Source organism: Cornus florida, unplaced genomic scaffold (assembly GCF_030987335.1).
Source record: "Cornus florida cultivar Cherokee Brave unplaced genomic scaffold, ASM3098733v1 CherokeeBrave_3.0.0_Hap2_Chr01, whole genome shotgun sequence".
Classification (NCBI taxonomy): Eukaryota; Viridiplantae; Streptophyta; class Magnoliopsida; order Cornales; family Cornaceae; genus Cornus; species Cornus florida.
The window spans coordinates 113075441-113093093 of NW_026775571.1; the positions used below are offsets into that span (position 1 = coordinate 113075441).

Consider the following 17653-nt stretch of genomic DNA (forward strand, 5'->3'; position numbering starts at 1 on the left):
GTCCCATGGCCATCTTCAATCACTTACCTTCTTCTTCTGTATTCCTCACACTTGCATTTTTGCTCGTTTTCGTAGCGGCCGATATTTCTGAAGCTCGAATGTACCAGCCGTCAATGGTACCAAGTTCTGAAAGCAGAGGAGCTTCAAAGATGGTAACAGTTGACAAACAGGCATTAGAGTTGCATAGGATGGATTATCATCTCCTTGCCAAAGGCCGAATACCGCCTTCCGGTCCAAGCCATAGGGGTCACAAGTTATCTCCTCTGAGAAAGAACCCATAGTCTCTGCCAATTTTAGGAATTGGCCATTGGTTAGTGTTTTTTGGGGAAAAAGTTTTTTTTTTTTTCAAAAAAAAAAAATCAATGTAATCGTATTATCTAGATGACACTAAATATAGTTAAAAAACAATGAAAGGTTGAATTATATATAATGTGCTCGAGTTGAGTTATCTAGTTATCTACCATGAAATTCAAAGTTTGGTTGATTTAAGAAGGATGGTTTATTTTCTCTGTGTTAGGTCTTCTTAGCTTTAAATAAAGCTCTTTGTCCTTTACTTTGCCTTTTAAATTTATTTTTGATTGTTTTCAAAACTGTGAAGAGTCTCAAAACAATTGTGTCCTAATGTTTGTCCTTTTATTTTGTTATGCAGCAATTCTTTTTTTTTTTTTTTGGGACTGGCCTGAAAGTTCAGATATAATATAAGCAAATGTGTATGATGATTGATGGGAGAAAAATAAAAAAATATTAATGCGCTTCTCGTTTTGTCTACATCTTCCTATTATTAAGTGAAGTGAATCATTGATACTTATAATGAGTTCGACTTGTCATTATTTTAAAAATTTTGAACTTGGCATAGACACACGTTAGCATGGTCTTTGAGCAGATGCAAGTCTACACGAGTTTTGTGTTCAAACGCTTACATAAATTACCAAATATTCCTAATCACTAAATTTTATATGAGCCAATTATCATTTCACAAATTACTCACTACGGTACTCTAACCCCTCAGTTCAAATTATCATTGGGCTAATGGCTCATTGATGCTCTTCCTTGAATGAAGGCTTGATATTTGATTTGTAGCTCTATGGTTGATGAATATAGAGATAATACATAGATATATGGATATATATAAAAAGAATCTTTGTTGGGTCGCTATAAACAGCTGGTGGTTTTCAGGCAATCACTGCGCTGAATGATACAGATTTGTTTTATTTACTGGGCCTCAGACACTTTTTACCTCTGGTCTTGAGTACATCCAAGTGAAAAACAAATCCAATGATTGGCTCATTCTAATTTAACAGTTTTCAAAGCAGTGAATAGGGCAAACGGTAAACTCTAAAATTTTGAATTGGGCTACACTATGCATACCTTTATCCACATATGTTCACAGTACCAATCATCGTATCAATAGTTGAATGGTGCTACAGATAGACAGTCTCAGAAAAATGATCAATTTTTTACTACTCATTTACCGATAAATAGTTTTTATTGGACTCTATTAATTAAAATAGCACGTAAAAAAATAAAAAATATCTATTTTTGAATCATTAGTGATAACAGAGTTTTACATCATATGTTGGAAGAAAAAATATTTTTTCCCTTTCCTTCTCTGTTTTGGGTAAGTCCGGACTCTTTTGATTATTCATTCTCTAGCATATTAGTATATTAATTGCATTTGTTTGTTAATTTTATAATAAATTGTCCCCGCGTATGAACGTCGACATTTCAAAATTTTAAATGTCCGGCCACTATATTTGAATCCATTAATTATATAGATATATATACATATAGAGACAAAATGTGAGCATATGTATTAACCAGATGCAGAAAAATATGGTTCTTCGTTTCCAATGGTGATACGACTCCTTTGTTTGCTTGTTTTTCTCTTCTGTTTTTCCTTTGTTAGGCATGTGTTACATCCAATTATTCTATTGTTTTATTGCGTGCACGTTATAATTTATTTAAGGCAGTGATTGGCTTATTGAATTGATGAGTTATATTTATGTCACAAATAATACATATATAATTATTTGGCCTTGTCATTTTGGCCCACTAATAAGGTGTTTCTTGTAAATGTATTAGTTAAGTATAGTTATCTTCGCTAAGCATATATGGAACTGGTTTTTTGAAATTTCAACTGATTTTTTTAAAATTCCAATTTCCTGGCATCAATTTCATACTATCAAACATAACATAAAAGCAATTCATACTGTCAAGGCGGGTTGAAGAAATGCATTGCCATGATAAATATGACTTAATCATGTCTTCTCGGGAGGTAAACCATATAGAATCAAACAGCCATTAGATGCTAAATATCATCTCCTAGTTTATTTGATGAAATTTAACAACAAACTTTGCATGCATTTTTTTTTTTTAAAATTTCTTTTCTTTTTGTTGGCTAAATACTCATACACGTACGCTGGATATCATCATTTCTTTTATTGGGACGTGAATTCTCAACCTTTCTTGTGGGAGGAGAGACCCTCCTTGAGTTAAAGCCTCAATTAAATTTTAATTCAATATTTCAGTTTGTTTCCTGATGCAGTAATGATTACATATATTTAAGTGGCAAGTGATTACTTTGGCCTTGTATCTTCTGTACTGAAACATTTATATTTGAACTATCCTGTTGGAATATTTTCAACGTCTTTCTCAGAGATCAAAATGATTTAATTTCCCAAACACAAAGAAAAAATAAATATAAAAGAAAAAAAAATGGCAAACGCACCTTCTAACTAAATGTATTCTTCATATGTTTCTTTGAAAAAAATGGACATTTACAACGGGCGGCAGGAGAAAGAGAAAAGAAAAAAAAAAGAAAAGAAAAGAAAAAAAGAATAGTCTTTTCTTCGATTGCTATGAATCCACCTGAATTAGCACTCATCACGAGAATTAAGCAGGCTTGGCTTCAGAGTCCCTTTGAAGAACACCAGATTGACTGTAGAACAAAGGGTTAAAGATATTAAATTATACTCAAAACAAATGGACTGCAAATTCAAATCTGTTCTCTCTCAAGAACTTAATGAAACAGAAAAGAAAATATAGCTGCATACACTGAAGCAAAATTTGTATCTTCTTCTGCGGCGTGCTTCTAGAGCATTTCTTAACTTCTCTACCATTTCATGTTCCGTGGATATTCTCCCCGGTGAGCTTAAGAAAACACGCCTCTCAACCGGAGGAGACCACAGTCCACTTCGAGAATAATCAAAGCCAAACTCTGATACATCGCAGAATTTTATGAGAAGCCGGTCCGATACAGACTTAGAAACCAGCTGCACTCTCACGGGAGAATCCTCAGGCAATGAAGGTGAATACGAGATTTCAGAGAGAGACATTGATGTAAGTTTGGCGGCTTCAAATTGGTGAGGTTGAGAAGGAGACAACAATATTTAGGTGGTTTTTACAAATGAATTTAGAGGTGGACACACACTTTTTTAAGACTATGTGACAAGGACGTGTATGGCTGTGTGCAATCACGGAGTGGACGTGGCTAGCATGATTACAAGTACCAAATTTTGGTGTTTGAATATCAGGGGGTTTAAATTGGCCAAGACTTGTTTTGAGATTTGGAAAGTGAGTTTTATCTACATGAAAGACCCTTTTTTTTTGGTGAAGTTGAGGCAAACTTTTTTCTCAGGTTTGATTGGTGAACCATGTTTGTATAAAGATCAATGGGACCCATCAAAGGCAGGTGGACCCAATTGCTAGAGAGAATGTGTGGTACTCCATTGACCATCAGCAGTAATTAATTGGTAGTCTGAAAATCAAATCCCTATGTGCCATTCTGATTTTTGGAAGAACATATAGTGTGGTCCTGAATTTAAATCAGAACAAACATTTTATGTGAGATGGAAAATTTGAATGAATTTTACGCTGTTTGAGGTATGCATATGAAACATATGTGTTCATAATTTATGTACTGTTATTGTATTATTATGTTGAAGATAATGCTAATATTAGTACTGTAATGTGTTGGCAAATCAACTCAACTATGTGCTTTCAACCTCAGCTGGCTTGGATGGTTGGTCAACAGTCACTTCGCTGCTTATTTTCAGATTTCAATGTTTGCTAGTGTAAACAATTATTAAATTGTTTAATGTCATACTAAATCAAATTTTTTTGGAGTTTTTCCAACAACCATTGTTCGTTGCTATATATATTTTTATATATATATATATAATAGAATTATTCAGGTAATGTTAGTGTCGGCATACCCGACATGGATATCCAACCTAAAGCACTTGGCATGGTTGGTAGCTAAAAATTATAAAAAATGTACAACATTTTGTTATTGACATTCGTAGAAGGCTGGTTTTGAATGCTAATTCATAGGCATGATTGGTACTTGAAAGCTTTTGTGCTTGTGATCATTTAACATATCCATAAAATTGTTGTATAACTAGTGATTACCGAAAACAGAGGATGGGACTCGATAGTTTTTACCAAAGGAGCTTTAGAAACTTGTAATTCGGATGGTTTGAAGTTATTGGTTAAGTGGTGTAACGACTTGAAAAGATATCAAAATAATAATAATAAAATTTATAAAATTTCGGTATGACCTCCGTAGAAAAAGTCCTTCTACAATCTGTTGAAATACAAAAAAAGATGCAATGACTTCACTGACTTTAAAAATAACCTATCCTGTTCCAACGCATAATACAGATATTATATCACATTCCCAAGATAGTTACATACAAATGAAATGTCCCCTTCCTTCATATCATCTAAACAAGGAGTACACTCTAGTTACATCAAGTTACAGTCCATAAAATGTTGCTAAAATTTAATAGTCCATATCTTACAACATTATACTAATTAAACTAAAGTTTCACAAGACAGTTAATATTACATTTACATTTACAAAATATTAGAATTCTAATACAAAAGATAGCAAAAAAAAAATAGATCCCCAAGCTCGTCTAAACTTGTGGTGGATCGTCGTTCGCCACTTCTTTTCCATGTCCTGAAAAATGTTAAAAATAATGGGGTGAGCATAACCTCAGTAGGAAGTATCTAAGATATTCTTCTTATATCCCTGTGAATCCATACAATGAATAGATAAAAATAAACGGGATCACGCCATAGGAAAATGCACATTCTCAAACACAATAATAAGTATGTAACAAATATCAAGCAATCACAAGTTTACCACAATGTCATGAAGTGCAACGTTATGCAAATGTCACTCCCCATTTTCCGAAACATTTCCGTTTCAACTTCCACACCGTTAGTGTAATCCGATCCAAGGCACCTCCAAAGCGTCACGAATGGAGGGTTGACTAACTATCCACGACCACAAGGCACCTCCAAGATGTCGCATCTGACCTAGTTAGCTCAACCATACTCCCTTCTAGACTACACTAATAACACGGACTGCTAAGCGCCTTTTAGGCGTCCGGTTTTCGCAAATTCCTTTGAAAAAAAATTATTTTTCTCAAAAACAAATTCATTTATTTTAAAACATTTTTTTTCCCCCATTTTTCTTTCCTAATAGATGCATGAATGCTTCATGCTTTATTTCATCAATTCAACCATAAAGTTCCCAAATACTTTTTCAAATAAATTAATAAATTACCAAAAAATACACAACTCATATTCTAATGCCACATTTTGCTAGCAATTTAAATATACAATTCACAAATTTATTTCCATAATTATAACATGAATTTTCATAGCAATTGAAATCATGAAAAAAATCAACACTAGACATGCTTCTTTACAAGTTAAAAATTATCATACTAATAAGTCCAATTAACACATAACACACATTTATCACCATCAATATAAATAACCCTAATAAGCATAATCACAAAAATTAAAATTAAGCATGCTTAAAGTCAAATTAAAGGGAAAAATTTTACAAGAAATCTAAGAAATAGTGGATTAGAGCACCCCTACCTCAATTAAAAGAAAAAACCCCAATTTAAGCCTTAATTTCGAAATCCCTAGGCTTGGCTAAATGGTGTTTGGCTCCTATCAAATTGGCGGTCTTGATGAGCTCTCCAACTTTGCTTCACAAAGTTATACCAAAATCTCAAAGATAAAGGAGGAATCAAGCTTTAAATGGTGAAAAGAAAAAGAAAAACTAATGTTTCAAAGAGAGAGAATAGAACTGCCGAGAGAGAGAAACGAGTCTGTGTAATGGCCTTATGGCCTTTATCATTGTTAACACATTTTTGTGGGTCCCATAACTGAAAAGAATTCTTTTAATATATATATATATATATATATATATATATATATATATATATAAACATTACATTCTCCCCAACTTTAAAGGATTTCGTCTCCGAAATCAAGCCATACCTGAGGGAGAAAACAATTCTAGATACTTGGAGCGAACCTCTTGTTCGAGCTCCTAAGTAGCCTCTTCAACTCCGTGATGCCTCCAAAGAACCTTTACCAAAGGTATCGTCTTTGTCCTCAACACCTTCTGTTGTGTGTCAATGATCTGAACTGGTCCCTCCTTATAAGAAACATCCTCATCAATGTCCACATCAACCCAATTCAAAATGTGAGACAGATCCGGCTCGTATTTCCATAGCATCGATACATGAAAAACATTATGGACTCTGTCCATCTGCGATGGCAATACTAGTCTGTAGGCAACCTCTCTTACACGGTCCAAGATCTTAAAAGGTCCAATGAATCGTGGCGACAACTTGTCACTCTTCTCGAACCTCATCAACCCTTTCCGTGAAGAAACCCGAAAAAAAACATGGTCTCCCACCTCAAAGGATAGTGGTCGTTTCCGCCTATCTGCATAACTCTTCTGTCGACTCTGAGTTGTAAGCAATCTCTACATGATCAGCTTAATCTTCTCGGTAGTCTCGAGTACAATGTCGGGTCTTAAGGTGGCTGTCTCGCCCACCTCAGTTTAACAGACAGGAGACCTACAAGGTCTACCATACAACGCCTCAAATAGAGCCATCTGAATACTCGCCTGATAACTGTTGTTGTAGGCAAACTCAATAAGTGGAAGGTGATCCTCCTAACTACCACCCAAGTCAAGAATACAGGCCTGAAGCATATCCTGCAAGATCTGGTTGGTACGCTCTGACTGCCCGTCCATCTGCGGATAGAATGCCATACTAAGGTGCAACGTTGAGCCAAACACTGCTTGAAGTCCTTCCCAGAACTTCGAGGTTAACTTGGCATCCTTATCTGAAATAATAGCCACTAGAACTCCGTGCAATCTTACAATCTTTTTCACATAAAGCACACCAAGCGCCTCTGCATCATCTGTTGCCTTAATAGGCAAGAAGTAAGCTGTCTTGATCAACTACCAATAATGACCCATACGGCTTCATTTCCCCTCCGTGACCAAGGAAGACCTGTCACAAAATCCATGGCAATCTCCTCCTATTTCCACTGTGCTACCGGCAATGGCTGCAATAAACTAGCTGGTTTCTGAGGTCTTCACCTACTGACAGGTAATGTACTTAGCCACAAACTGTGCAACATCCTTCTTCATTCCATTCCACCAATACTGACGTCTCAGATTGTGATACAGTTTGGCGCCACCCGAATGAATTGCAAAGCGGGAACTGTGAAATTCCCATAAAACGTCCTCACGACAAACTGTGGGAACAACCAACAAACCCCTGAACCGTAGACCTCTATCTGCATGTAAGGTCCAATCCTTCACGGTCTCGCCACTGGAGATCAAGGTGTAAATGACATCCAAATCCGAATCTTGTCTCTGTGACTCAATCACCCGTCTGACAAGAGTGGGTTGAGCCACGTGACTAAACAAGAATGCTAACTCACTGCCATCATCATCATCATCAAAGCAATACAATCCCATTTCAGCCAAACCTTCAAACATCTTCTACTTCCGAATGGCTAAACTAGCCAAAGTCCCACGAGATTTTCGGCTTAAAGCATCAGCTACCACATTTGCCTTACCCGGATGATATTGCAAATCAAAGTTGTAGTTTTCTAAGAACTCAACCCATCGCTTCGGTCTGTTGTTCAAGTCCTTTTGGGAGAAAAGGTACTTGAGACTCTTGTGGTCCGAGAACACCTCAAATCTCTCACCATACAAATAGTGTCTCAAACACTTCAAAGCAAACACGATTGCCGCTAGCTCAAAGTCATGAGTAAGGTAATTATGCTCGTGAGTCTTCAACTATCGAGACTCATAAGCCACTGCTCTACCATCCTACATCAGTACACAACCTAAACCATCATGTGAGGCGTCACAATAAATCACATAACCTGTCATGACCCGAAAATTCCAATAAAATCCTCAATTTATTTAACTCAAAATACATCAAAATACACCCAGGATTACAAAAAAAATGTCCTCTTTTTATATAAAATCAATTTCCTTAAATATACAAAACTCTCCAAATAAATAAAAATAAAATCCTCATAATGCCGACTCTTCATCCTAAGCTCGTCTCTAGCAATCCCCGTTCATCTTCGGTACCTGAAACTGGAGGGTGGTGAGACAAAAAGTCCCAGTAGGAAAAACCATAACAAGAATTTCATGGAGGTTTAACAAAACAGCTTCACAAAATAAACATATACAGGTGAGTATAAACAAAATACATATACATTTAATTAAAACATTTAATCAAAACATTTAAGCAAAACTTCCCCATGCCATTCAAGGTATAGAGAACCCTACACTAAAAAAGAATATCCTCACTGGATCATCAAACCTCAAGCTCCGACCTTCTCTCTGCAACTCTCGGCTGCTCCTCCGTCTGCAGTCCATTTTCTCACTCTGTTTCTCTTTCTCTATTCTTCTATTCCGTTTGCTTGCTAAGTTCACAAGACAAGGCATCATTTATAAAGGCAAATCCACCCCCTCACACCGCAACAGACCCACGTGCAAAAAGCTAAACAAAGTCCGAGTCAAAAAGTTAGTTTGCCAAAACACTCGTTTCAAGCCAACCCCCACGTGAAGAACAAAGTTCAAAAAAACTTAAGACCACAAAAATCAATTTTCTAGGCTTCACCAATTTTTTTTTTTTTTCCTAACCCTGCCGCCACCTACTCTTTTTTCTACTTTTCCCGTCAGATACATTATATATATAAATATATAATGAGTAATGAAATAAAAAAGCTAACCCATTACTCCATTTCGTCTCCACCTGCTCCATCACACAGCACCACACAATATATATATTTATACAATCAAAACATCAAACCCATTAAACCATTCCAGTGGGACCCGCCACAAACCTTACCTTATCAATTTCTTTCTTCTTTCATCAAATCAGCCCATGTGAATGAACCAAATTCACTATATCTCAACATCCAAGTGGCGGACCCCACAAGAACTCATTACTATTCATTTATCCCATTCTTCACACTCTCGGCTGCAGCTGTTCCCCACCGACATTACACACACACACACACACACACACACACATACACACATATATATGTACATAAATATAATAGGTTACAAAAATATTAATTCAATTCTTTAAATATCTCTTTGGTGGCCCCACCAAAAATCACATTTCCAACTCCATTACTTTCTTTTCTTTTAATTTTCAAAGCCACTGTCTTCTTTTCACAAACATACTTATAATAATAATAATACTAATAATAATAATAATAAAAATCAAATCAAATGATTGAAACCCAAAATCTCAGTCTCTAACAAAATAATTATTTTTGTCAACTTAAAAATATGAAATAAATATAAATTTTAAATTTAAAGAAAAAATTCGGGTTATCACATAACCCAAGCCACGCTCGGGTATCACCAACACTGGAGCCGTAATCAACCTTGTTTTCAACTTTTGAAATGATGACTCACAGGTCTCATTCCATGCAAACTTGATCCTTTTCCGGGTTAATCTGGTCATAGGAGCTGCCAAACGGGAAAAATCCTTCACAAATCTCCGATAATAACTCGCTAGACCAAGTAAACTCCGGATCTCAAAGACATTCTTGAGTTGCTCCCAATTCAGAACTGCTTCTATCTTTGAAGGATCAACTGAAACCCTACCTTCCGAGACAACATGTCCCAAAAATTTCACCTCTTGTAGCCAAAACTTACACTTTTCATACTTGGCGTACAAACGGTGCTCCCGTATAATCTGCAACACTATACTCAAATGGATCTCGTGCACCTCCCGAGTCCGTGAATACACAAGAATGTCATCCACGAAAACTATCACAAACTGATCCAAGTAATCGTGGAAGACACGGTTCATTAGATCCATGAACGCCGTTGGTGCATTAGTCAGACCAAAGGGTATGACAGGAAACTCATAATGTCCATACTGTGTATAGAAAGCGGTCTTTGGAATATCCTCCTCTCTAACCCGCAACTGATAATAACCTGACCTCAAGTCAATCTTCAAAAAACAGCTGGCTCCCCTTAACTGATCAAATAAATCATCTATCATTGGCAAATGATACTTGTTCTTGATGGTGGTATGATTCAACTTCCGGTAATCAATGCACAACCTCAAAGAACTATCTTTCTTCTTAGCGAACAAGACCGGTGCACCCTACGGTGATACACTCGGTTGAATGAAGCATTTCATTCTCAAATCATCAAGTTGCTTCCTTAATTCTTTCAATTCAATTGGTGCCATACGATACGGTGCCATGGAAATTGGCGTGGTACCAGGCATCAAATCAATAGCAAACTCTACCTCTCGGTGCGGAGGCGACTCAGTCAAGTCCTCCGGAAACATATCCAGAAAGTCGTGCACAACCACTGGATAATCAACCCCATAAAACTCAACATCATCATTAGCAAAAAGGCTAGCCAAGAAGAATGTATGTCGATCCCAACCCCTAACACCATAGAATGAAGGAGTGAGAGGATCACACCGATCTCCCACAAAATAGAAACAATCCCCATTCGGGGTACAGACTGAAACTCTGCCCCTGTAATACCCCTAATTCTCAAAAGGATATAACTAAAATTTATTTATTTATTTTATATGCATTTTAATTTATTAATTGATTATTTGATTTGTGTGCATTTAAATATGTTTATCTGGCTATGTGTTTAATGGTTTTATTTGCTTAATTGGTAATGGTGTTGTTTAAATTAATTGTAATTGTTTTTTTTTTATTATTATTTAATTATTCGTGACTTAAATTGATGTGTAATTTTTGGTAGCTTATATAATTTATGTGCGTTGTATGTAAGTTTAGGGTTTAATTTATGTATAATAGGGTAGCCGACGTATTAATGGACTGGGATTAGGATTAGGGTTTATAAGGAACCTATATATATATAAGACAGTATGGTCTGCTAAGTTACAAACCCTATTCACGACATAGTATCTTGAGAAGAAAAACAGAGGAAAACTAGGGAAGAGAGAAATAGAGAGGTTTGAGGGGAAAAACATAGAGCTTTTAGATATAGACTGAAGGTATGTCACAGAGGAAGGAAGAGGTTGATGGTGGAATAGAACTGGAGCAGTAGGAAGGTTGCCGGTAATCGTCCATTCGTCGGAAACTCCATAAACGGCGGTGAAGATTTCAAACCGGAATCTTAAGACAAGTTTCATTCTATCTCCTTCCTGTAAACTTGTGTTCTGTGCATCCTTTATAGTCTCCAGGAATTAAATTCAACTTTTGAAACTGATGGTTGATGTATGTTTTTAACGGACTATAATTTGTTTTACAGTTAATAACTGGAATTGGTTTCTTGCATGCACTGTGTTAAGTATGTTTTTAAAATTTTTGTAATAAATTTTTGTAAGTTAATTCATATTGGGATGGGAAGAGTTTGTAGGATTAATTGGATGTCAATTGGACCCTAAGAAGTTTAAAAACAATTGGTACAGAAATATGGAACTTCGCCGGAAGCGAATAAGACAAATGGAGAAAACATAAACTGTTGCGATCATGGTTTAAGCTTTTGATAAGTAATTCATACTAGAATTGGAGACGTTTCTAGGCTTGTTAGGACTTAAATTGAACCTTAAAAATCTTTAACAAAGGTGGGACAGAGGACTGAGACTTTGCCGGATGCGAAGAAGGCAACACAGAGGAAGCAGAGAAGGAAAAACGGAGGCTGGGAAGTGGAGGCGGCTCCACCCTTCAATGGAGGTGGCTCCATTGAAGTGGAGCCGGCTCCACAAAGTGTAAAATTGGAGCCAGCTCTTCTTTTGCAAATACACTGTAAGCGTATTTCTTTGGCCTTTTTGAGATTTCTAGGCTCCAATGTTTGTTTAAACTTGGTTGGATGGATTTAAATGTTGTAATGAAGTAGGATTATACCCAAAAATGATTAATTATACCCAAGAATGATTAATTCATGTTAGGAACTTGATCAACATGGGATTTAAAATTAAATTCACATGCGGTTTACGGCTTGGAAGAAATTAAATTGCTTGTCGTGATGTTTAAGCAAATTTAATGGAGGGGTTTTAAAATGATGTATTTAATTTATTAAAGACCTAGAATTATTGGTTTAGGCTATGGGAGTGGGTGTCATGACTTTTAAATATTAATTAAGCATGCAGTCAAGGAGAGTGGAAGGGTTAATTTTTAGTGTTGTACTAGTAAATTAAACGGACTAAAATAAAAATTGTTTTTGTGATGTTATATAAATGAAATATATAACATATGGAAATCCCAGGGATGTTGTTTTCTGCTATAGTCATAGATATCATGAACATGGATACTAAAGTGAATGCCGTCAGGGAGTATGGAAGTGGTAACTGCTAGTTGTTATGTTAGCAAACTAAATGCTTTTGGGATTTCATTTATTATGCGTAGCTTATACTTCTGAGTATTCATTATACAAAGCTCTGGATTTATAATGGAGGATCAGAGGGACATCATGAAATTTACATAATAGATTGCATGCTGTTAAGGATGGTGAAAGCTTAAATTGCTAAATATGTTTGAGCAGATTAAATGAAAGAGAATGATAGAAGTTTGGGGATTTGGTATAATGTGTTCAATTTATATATTCTGATTTTCATTATATTATTGGATGAATTTTAATTGATAAACGATTATAATTTCTGATTTGTCAATTATATGGATACGGGTGGTTTAAATTGTTCATTATTACTTTAACAATTTAAAAGGAGGACTTATGAGTATATTGGATGTGTAATATAACCTTACATATATCAGATTTCTATTATATTTATTTCTGGATGGATTTGATGTCCAAATGTGTGTTCATCATTTATTGGAGCATTTGCATTATATGTACCGGTATGGGACGGTGACATATTAGGGATGGATTAGATCAAAAAGCTAAGTCCTACCCCTTCATACATACGGAATGGATTAACTAAAACAGTTAACTCCTACATGGATGCATGTCCTGTCAACTAAAACCGTTGAACGACATAACAGATAGTTGCTTTACTTTTCTGTATTAGGAAGGATTTAAATATATACTTATGATGCCGTGATATGAGCTTAAGTCTCCTGATCATGGTTAGGGTGCGTATATCGCCTAGGATGGATAACTAGGCCTAATGATGTTTCCCTGGTTGTTCTACTCGGGTTGAGACGGATTATGTGGGCTGGTGAACGTCCTATAGTGTGTACTTATATCTATATGGACTACTTTAGCTATTGTTGAGCTATCTAGGATGTATCTGCGTATCGGGTTTATGTACGGATTGTAGTAGATTGGAACTTGCATGTGGGCCTGACTCACTCTTATTTTTCAGGTGCTCGTCAGTACCAGGCTTAGAGCTTGATCGTGTTGATGCAGATATAGACTCTCACTCTTCCGACTACATAAGATTTTTTTTTCTTACTTTAGTTTAGGATTTTAATTTTGTAAACGTTTTATCAGTTGGAATTATTAGGGGTTCACTAGATGGATTCCCGAGTTGTACGGATTTGAAGGATTTAAATGATATTAATTTATTATTTAAAGTTTGAGGATTTTATTTTAGATTTCTTTTAGCGTATTATTAATTTATTCTTAATTCAATTTTTATTCCTGCTTGTTTACATATTAATTATTTGATATCCCTCGGATCTGTGCTCGAACTTGATCACCCGTGGCTTTAGAATCGAGGGGTATCACAGCCCCTGAAACAATCAATGACAGCTCTGAATTACGACAACCAGTCCATCCCAAGAATGACATCAAATCTTGTCATCTCGAGAAGGATGAGATCGAACTCTAGTACTTGTTCGGCAATAGTAATGGAGCAACCTCGACAAACTCTACTAAGAGTGACTGAATCCCCAATTGGCGTGTCAACACAAAATGGTCTGCCTAACTGACTAACATCCAATCCCAATACCTGTGTAAATGATGAAGCAATGAATGAATAGGAAACACCAGAATTAAACAATACACGAGCCCAAGAATGGGACACAAGAAATATACCCCTGACAACTGAAGGACTGGATGATGGCTAGGCTGGAGTGAGTGCAAACACGCGACCCTAGTCCTCTGCCCCTGAGAATCGCTTACCTGATAACCAGACTGCTGGGTGGGTGCACTCGAAGAAGCTCCCTTACCCGATTGAGAACTCTGGGCTGACATGGCTAGTTGAGACGGCTGAGGTGTTAGTGGCGGTCGAAACCCTAACTGAATTGTGGCAGACTGCATCTGCCTCTGCTATGAACCTCCACCTCTGCCCAAACTACTGCCCCGTTGTGGACAATCTTTCACCCTATGGCCCTGCTGGCCATACCCGAAACATCCACCAAGCGCTATCTAAAATCTGAGTACACTGAGACTTGTGATGCCTTGACTGCCCACACTTGAAACAAATCACTTGAGCTACCTGAGCCTGAGTGCATTGGGACTTGTAATGTCCCGGCTGCCCACATCTAAAACAAGTAACATTCGGTCTAGAAGACCCCATGGACACTGAAGCTGTGGGTGCGGATCTGACTGGCTGTTGTCCCCTGAACCTTGACTACTCATGTTTCTGCTTCTTACTTGATTGTCCCTCGGAGAAAGCACTCATACCCCTGTTATGCTAGTAGGACTCCTTGATAGCCTTACTGTCCCTACTTTTAGCCTCAACCACTAAAGCTTTTTACACTGCTTTTGCATACTCTGTCGGTTCTGAGGCAGCTACAATTGGCCTGATAGTAAGATCAGGGACATCAACAAATTTCTTTATCTTTCCTTCTTCATCATTTGCAATCCCCGGTGCAAATCTCAAAAGCGATGTAAACTTGTTCTCATATTCTGTAACTATCATGTTTCATTGCTTCAACCCATCAAACTCCTTCTTTAGTTCCTTCTGCTTAAGCGCTGGAAAGTACTTCTCATAGTACAACTTCTTGAATGTATCATAAGTCATTATGTCCATATTATGGGTGAGAAACGGTCTTTGACCATATCTCAGCATCACTAACAAAATTATAAGTCGCCAATGCGATTTTCAACTTGTCCGTTGCCAAATTCATGGCATTAATATGCTTCTCCACCCTATCCATGAAACTATCCACAACAAGCGGATTTGGACCGCCTTTAAACAGAGTTGGCATTACTTTCACAAACTTTACAATGTGATAAAGAGTATCATTTAACTCATTTGCCTTTGGAAGTGGTGGTGGTGGTGGTGGTGGTAGTGCCGGTGGTGGCATAAACTATGAGGATGATGCTCCTGCCGGCCGAAATGCTTTGAAAAGAGCTACCTGAACGGCTAACTGCAACTGTTTCTCATTCATCTGAAAGGTGGATAAACGGTCTCCATCGCTTGTCCCCCCTTGGTGTGACCAAATCATGCAACAAGATATCATCTTCAATTTGCTCCTGATCCCTTTCCACGGGATTGAAGCTAGAACTTTCCTCGAGATCCCTTCGTGGTGGCATGATGCTATAAGAAAAAGGAAACGGATCAATTACGATGGCACTAAAATACGCACGAGAACGGAGTCCTCACATGAATGACTTAACAAGAATAGAAACACATAAACACCTTCCATACTCCCAGAACCCAACTAATGATAAATACGATCATGCTAGTAATATACAAAAACATTAAACACTTAGCACGTAATTATATAAGCAGTTAAATAATTAAGCATGCCTTTCAAATAATTAAACACCTTAACACATAAGCATATAAGCATGCAATCATGTAAACAATTAAGCAAGTAAACAAATAACTCAACTCCCCATGCAATCCTAGGTAGGCCTCTACCCATCGTCCTAATGATATTTGAACCATCGCTCTGATACTAAATTTGTAACGACCCAAAAATATACCAAAATAATAATAATAAAATCTATAAAATTTCGGCACGACCTCCGCAGAAAAAGTCCCTCTACAACCTATTGAAATACAAAAAAAAGATGCAATGGCCTCACTGGGCCTTAAAAATAACCTGTCCTGTCCCAACGCACAATACAGATATTATATCACATTCCCAAGATAGTTACATACAAATGAAATGTCCCCTTCCTCCATCTCATCCAAACAAGGAGTACACTCTAGTTACATCAAGTTACAGTCCATAAAATGTAACTAAAATTTAATAGTCCATAGTTTACAATATTATACTAATTAAACTAAAGTTTCACAAGATAATTAATATTACATTTACAAAATATTAGAGTTCTAATACAAAAGATAGCAAAAATAAAATAGATCCCCAAACTCATCTAAACTTGTGGTGGATCGTCGTCCGTCACCTCTTTTTCATGTCCTGAAAAATGTTAAAAATAATGGGGTGAGCATAAGCTCAGTAGGAAGTGTCTAAGACACTCTTTTTATATTCCCGTGAATCCATACAATGAATAGATAAAAGTGAACGGGATCATACCATAGGGAAACGGACATTCTCAAACACAATAACAAGTTTGTAACAAATATCAACCAATTACAAGTTTACCACAATGTCATGAAGTGTAATATTATGCACATGTCACTCTCCATTTTCTGAAACATTTCCGTTTCAACTTCCAAACCGTTAGTGTAATTCGACCCAATGCACCTCCAAGGCGTCACGAATGAAGGATTGACTAACTATCCACGACCACAAGACACCTCCAAGGCGTCGCATCCGGCCTAGTTAGCTCAACCATACTTCCTTCTAGATTACACTAACAACACGGACCGCTAGGCGTCTGCTAGGCGTCCGGTTTTCGCAAATTCCTTTGAAATAAAAATTATTTTTCCTAAGAACAAATTCATTTACTTTAAAACATTTTTTTCCCTTTTTTTTTCCCAATGGATGCATGAATGCTTCATGCTTCATTTCATCAATTCAACCATAAAGTTTCCACATACTTTTTCAAATAAATTAATAAATCACCAAAAATACACAACTCATATTCTCATGCTACATTTTGCTAGTAATTTAAATATACAATTTACAAATTTATTTCCATAATTATAACATGAATTTTCATAGCAATTGAAATCATGAAACGAACTAACACTAAGCATGCTTCTTTACAAGTTAAAAATTATCATACTAATAAGCCTAATTAACATATAATACACATTTATCACCATCAATATAAATAACTCCAACAAACATAATTACAAAAATTAAAATTAAGCATGCTTAAAGTCAAATTAAAGGGGAAAAATTCACAAGAAATCTAAGAAATAATGGATTAGAGCATCCATACCTCAATTGAAAAAAAAAACCCCAATTTAAGCCCTAATTTCGAAATCCCTAGGCTTGGCTTGATGATGCTTGGCTCCTATCAAATTGACGACCTCGACGTGCTCTCCAACTTTGCTACACAAGATTCTACCAAAAT

General features: G+C 36.4%; 1 protein-coding gene across 1 annotated transcript; it reads right to left on the reverse strand.

The window, feature by feature from the left end:
* Positions 1-2729: 2729 nt before the first annotated feature.
* Positions 2730-3535, reverse strand: LOC132267152 (uncharacterized). The gene is made up of 2 exons (XM_059768259.1): positions 3054-3535; positions 2730-2938 (listed from the first exon to the last, which is right to left on the reverse strand). Exons 1-2 carry the CDS (start codon positions 3333-3335, stop codon positions 2909-2911), a joined length of 312 nt encoding a protein of 103 aa, XP_059624242.1. The 5' UTR covers positions 3336-3535; the 3' UTR covers positions 2730-2908.
* Positions 3536-17653: the final 14118 nt, after the last annotated feature.

Excerpts from the sequence above, each read along its gene's own strand:
- LOC132267152 (XM_059768259.1), bottom strand. The coding sequence starts at position 3,335 with ATGTCTCTCTCTGAAATCTCGTATTCACCTTCATTGCCTGAGGATTCT. Across the intron at positions 2,939-3,053 it reads GATACAAATTTTGCTTCAGT|TCAATCTGGTGTTCTTCAAA; the intron begins GTATGCAGCTAT and ends TTTGTTCTACAG.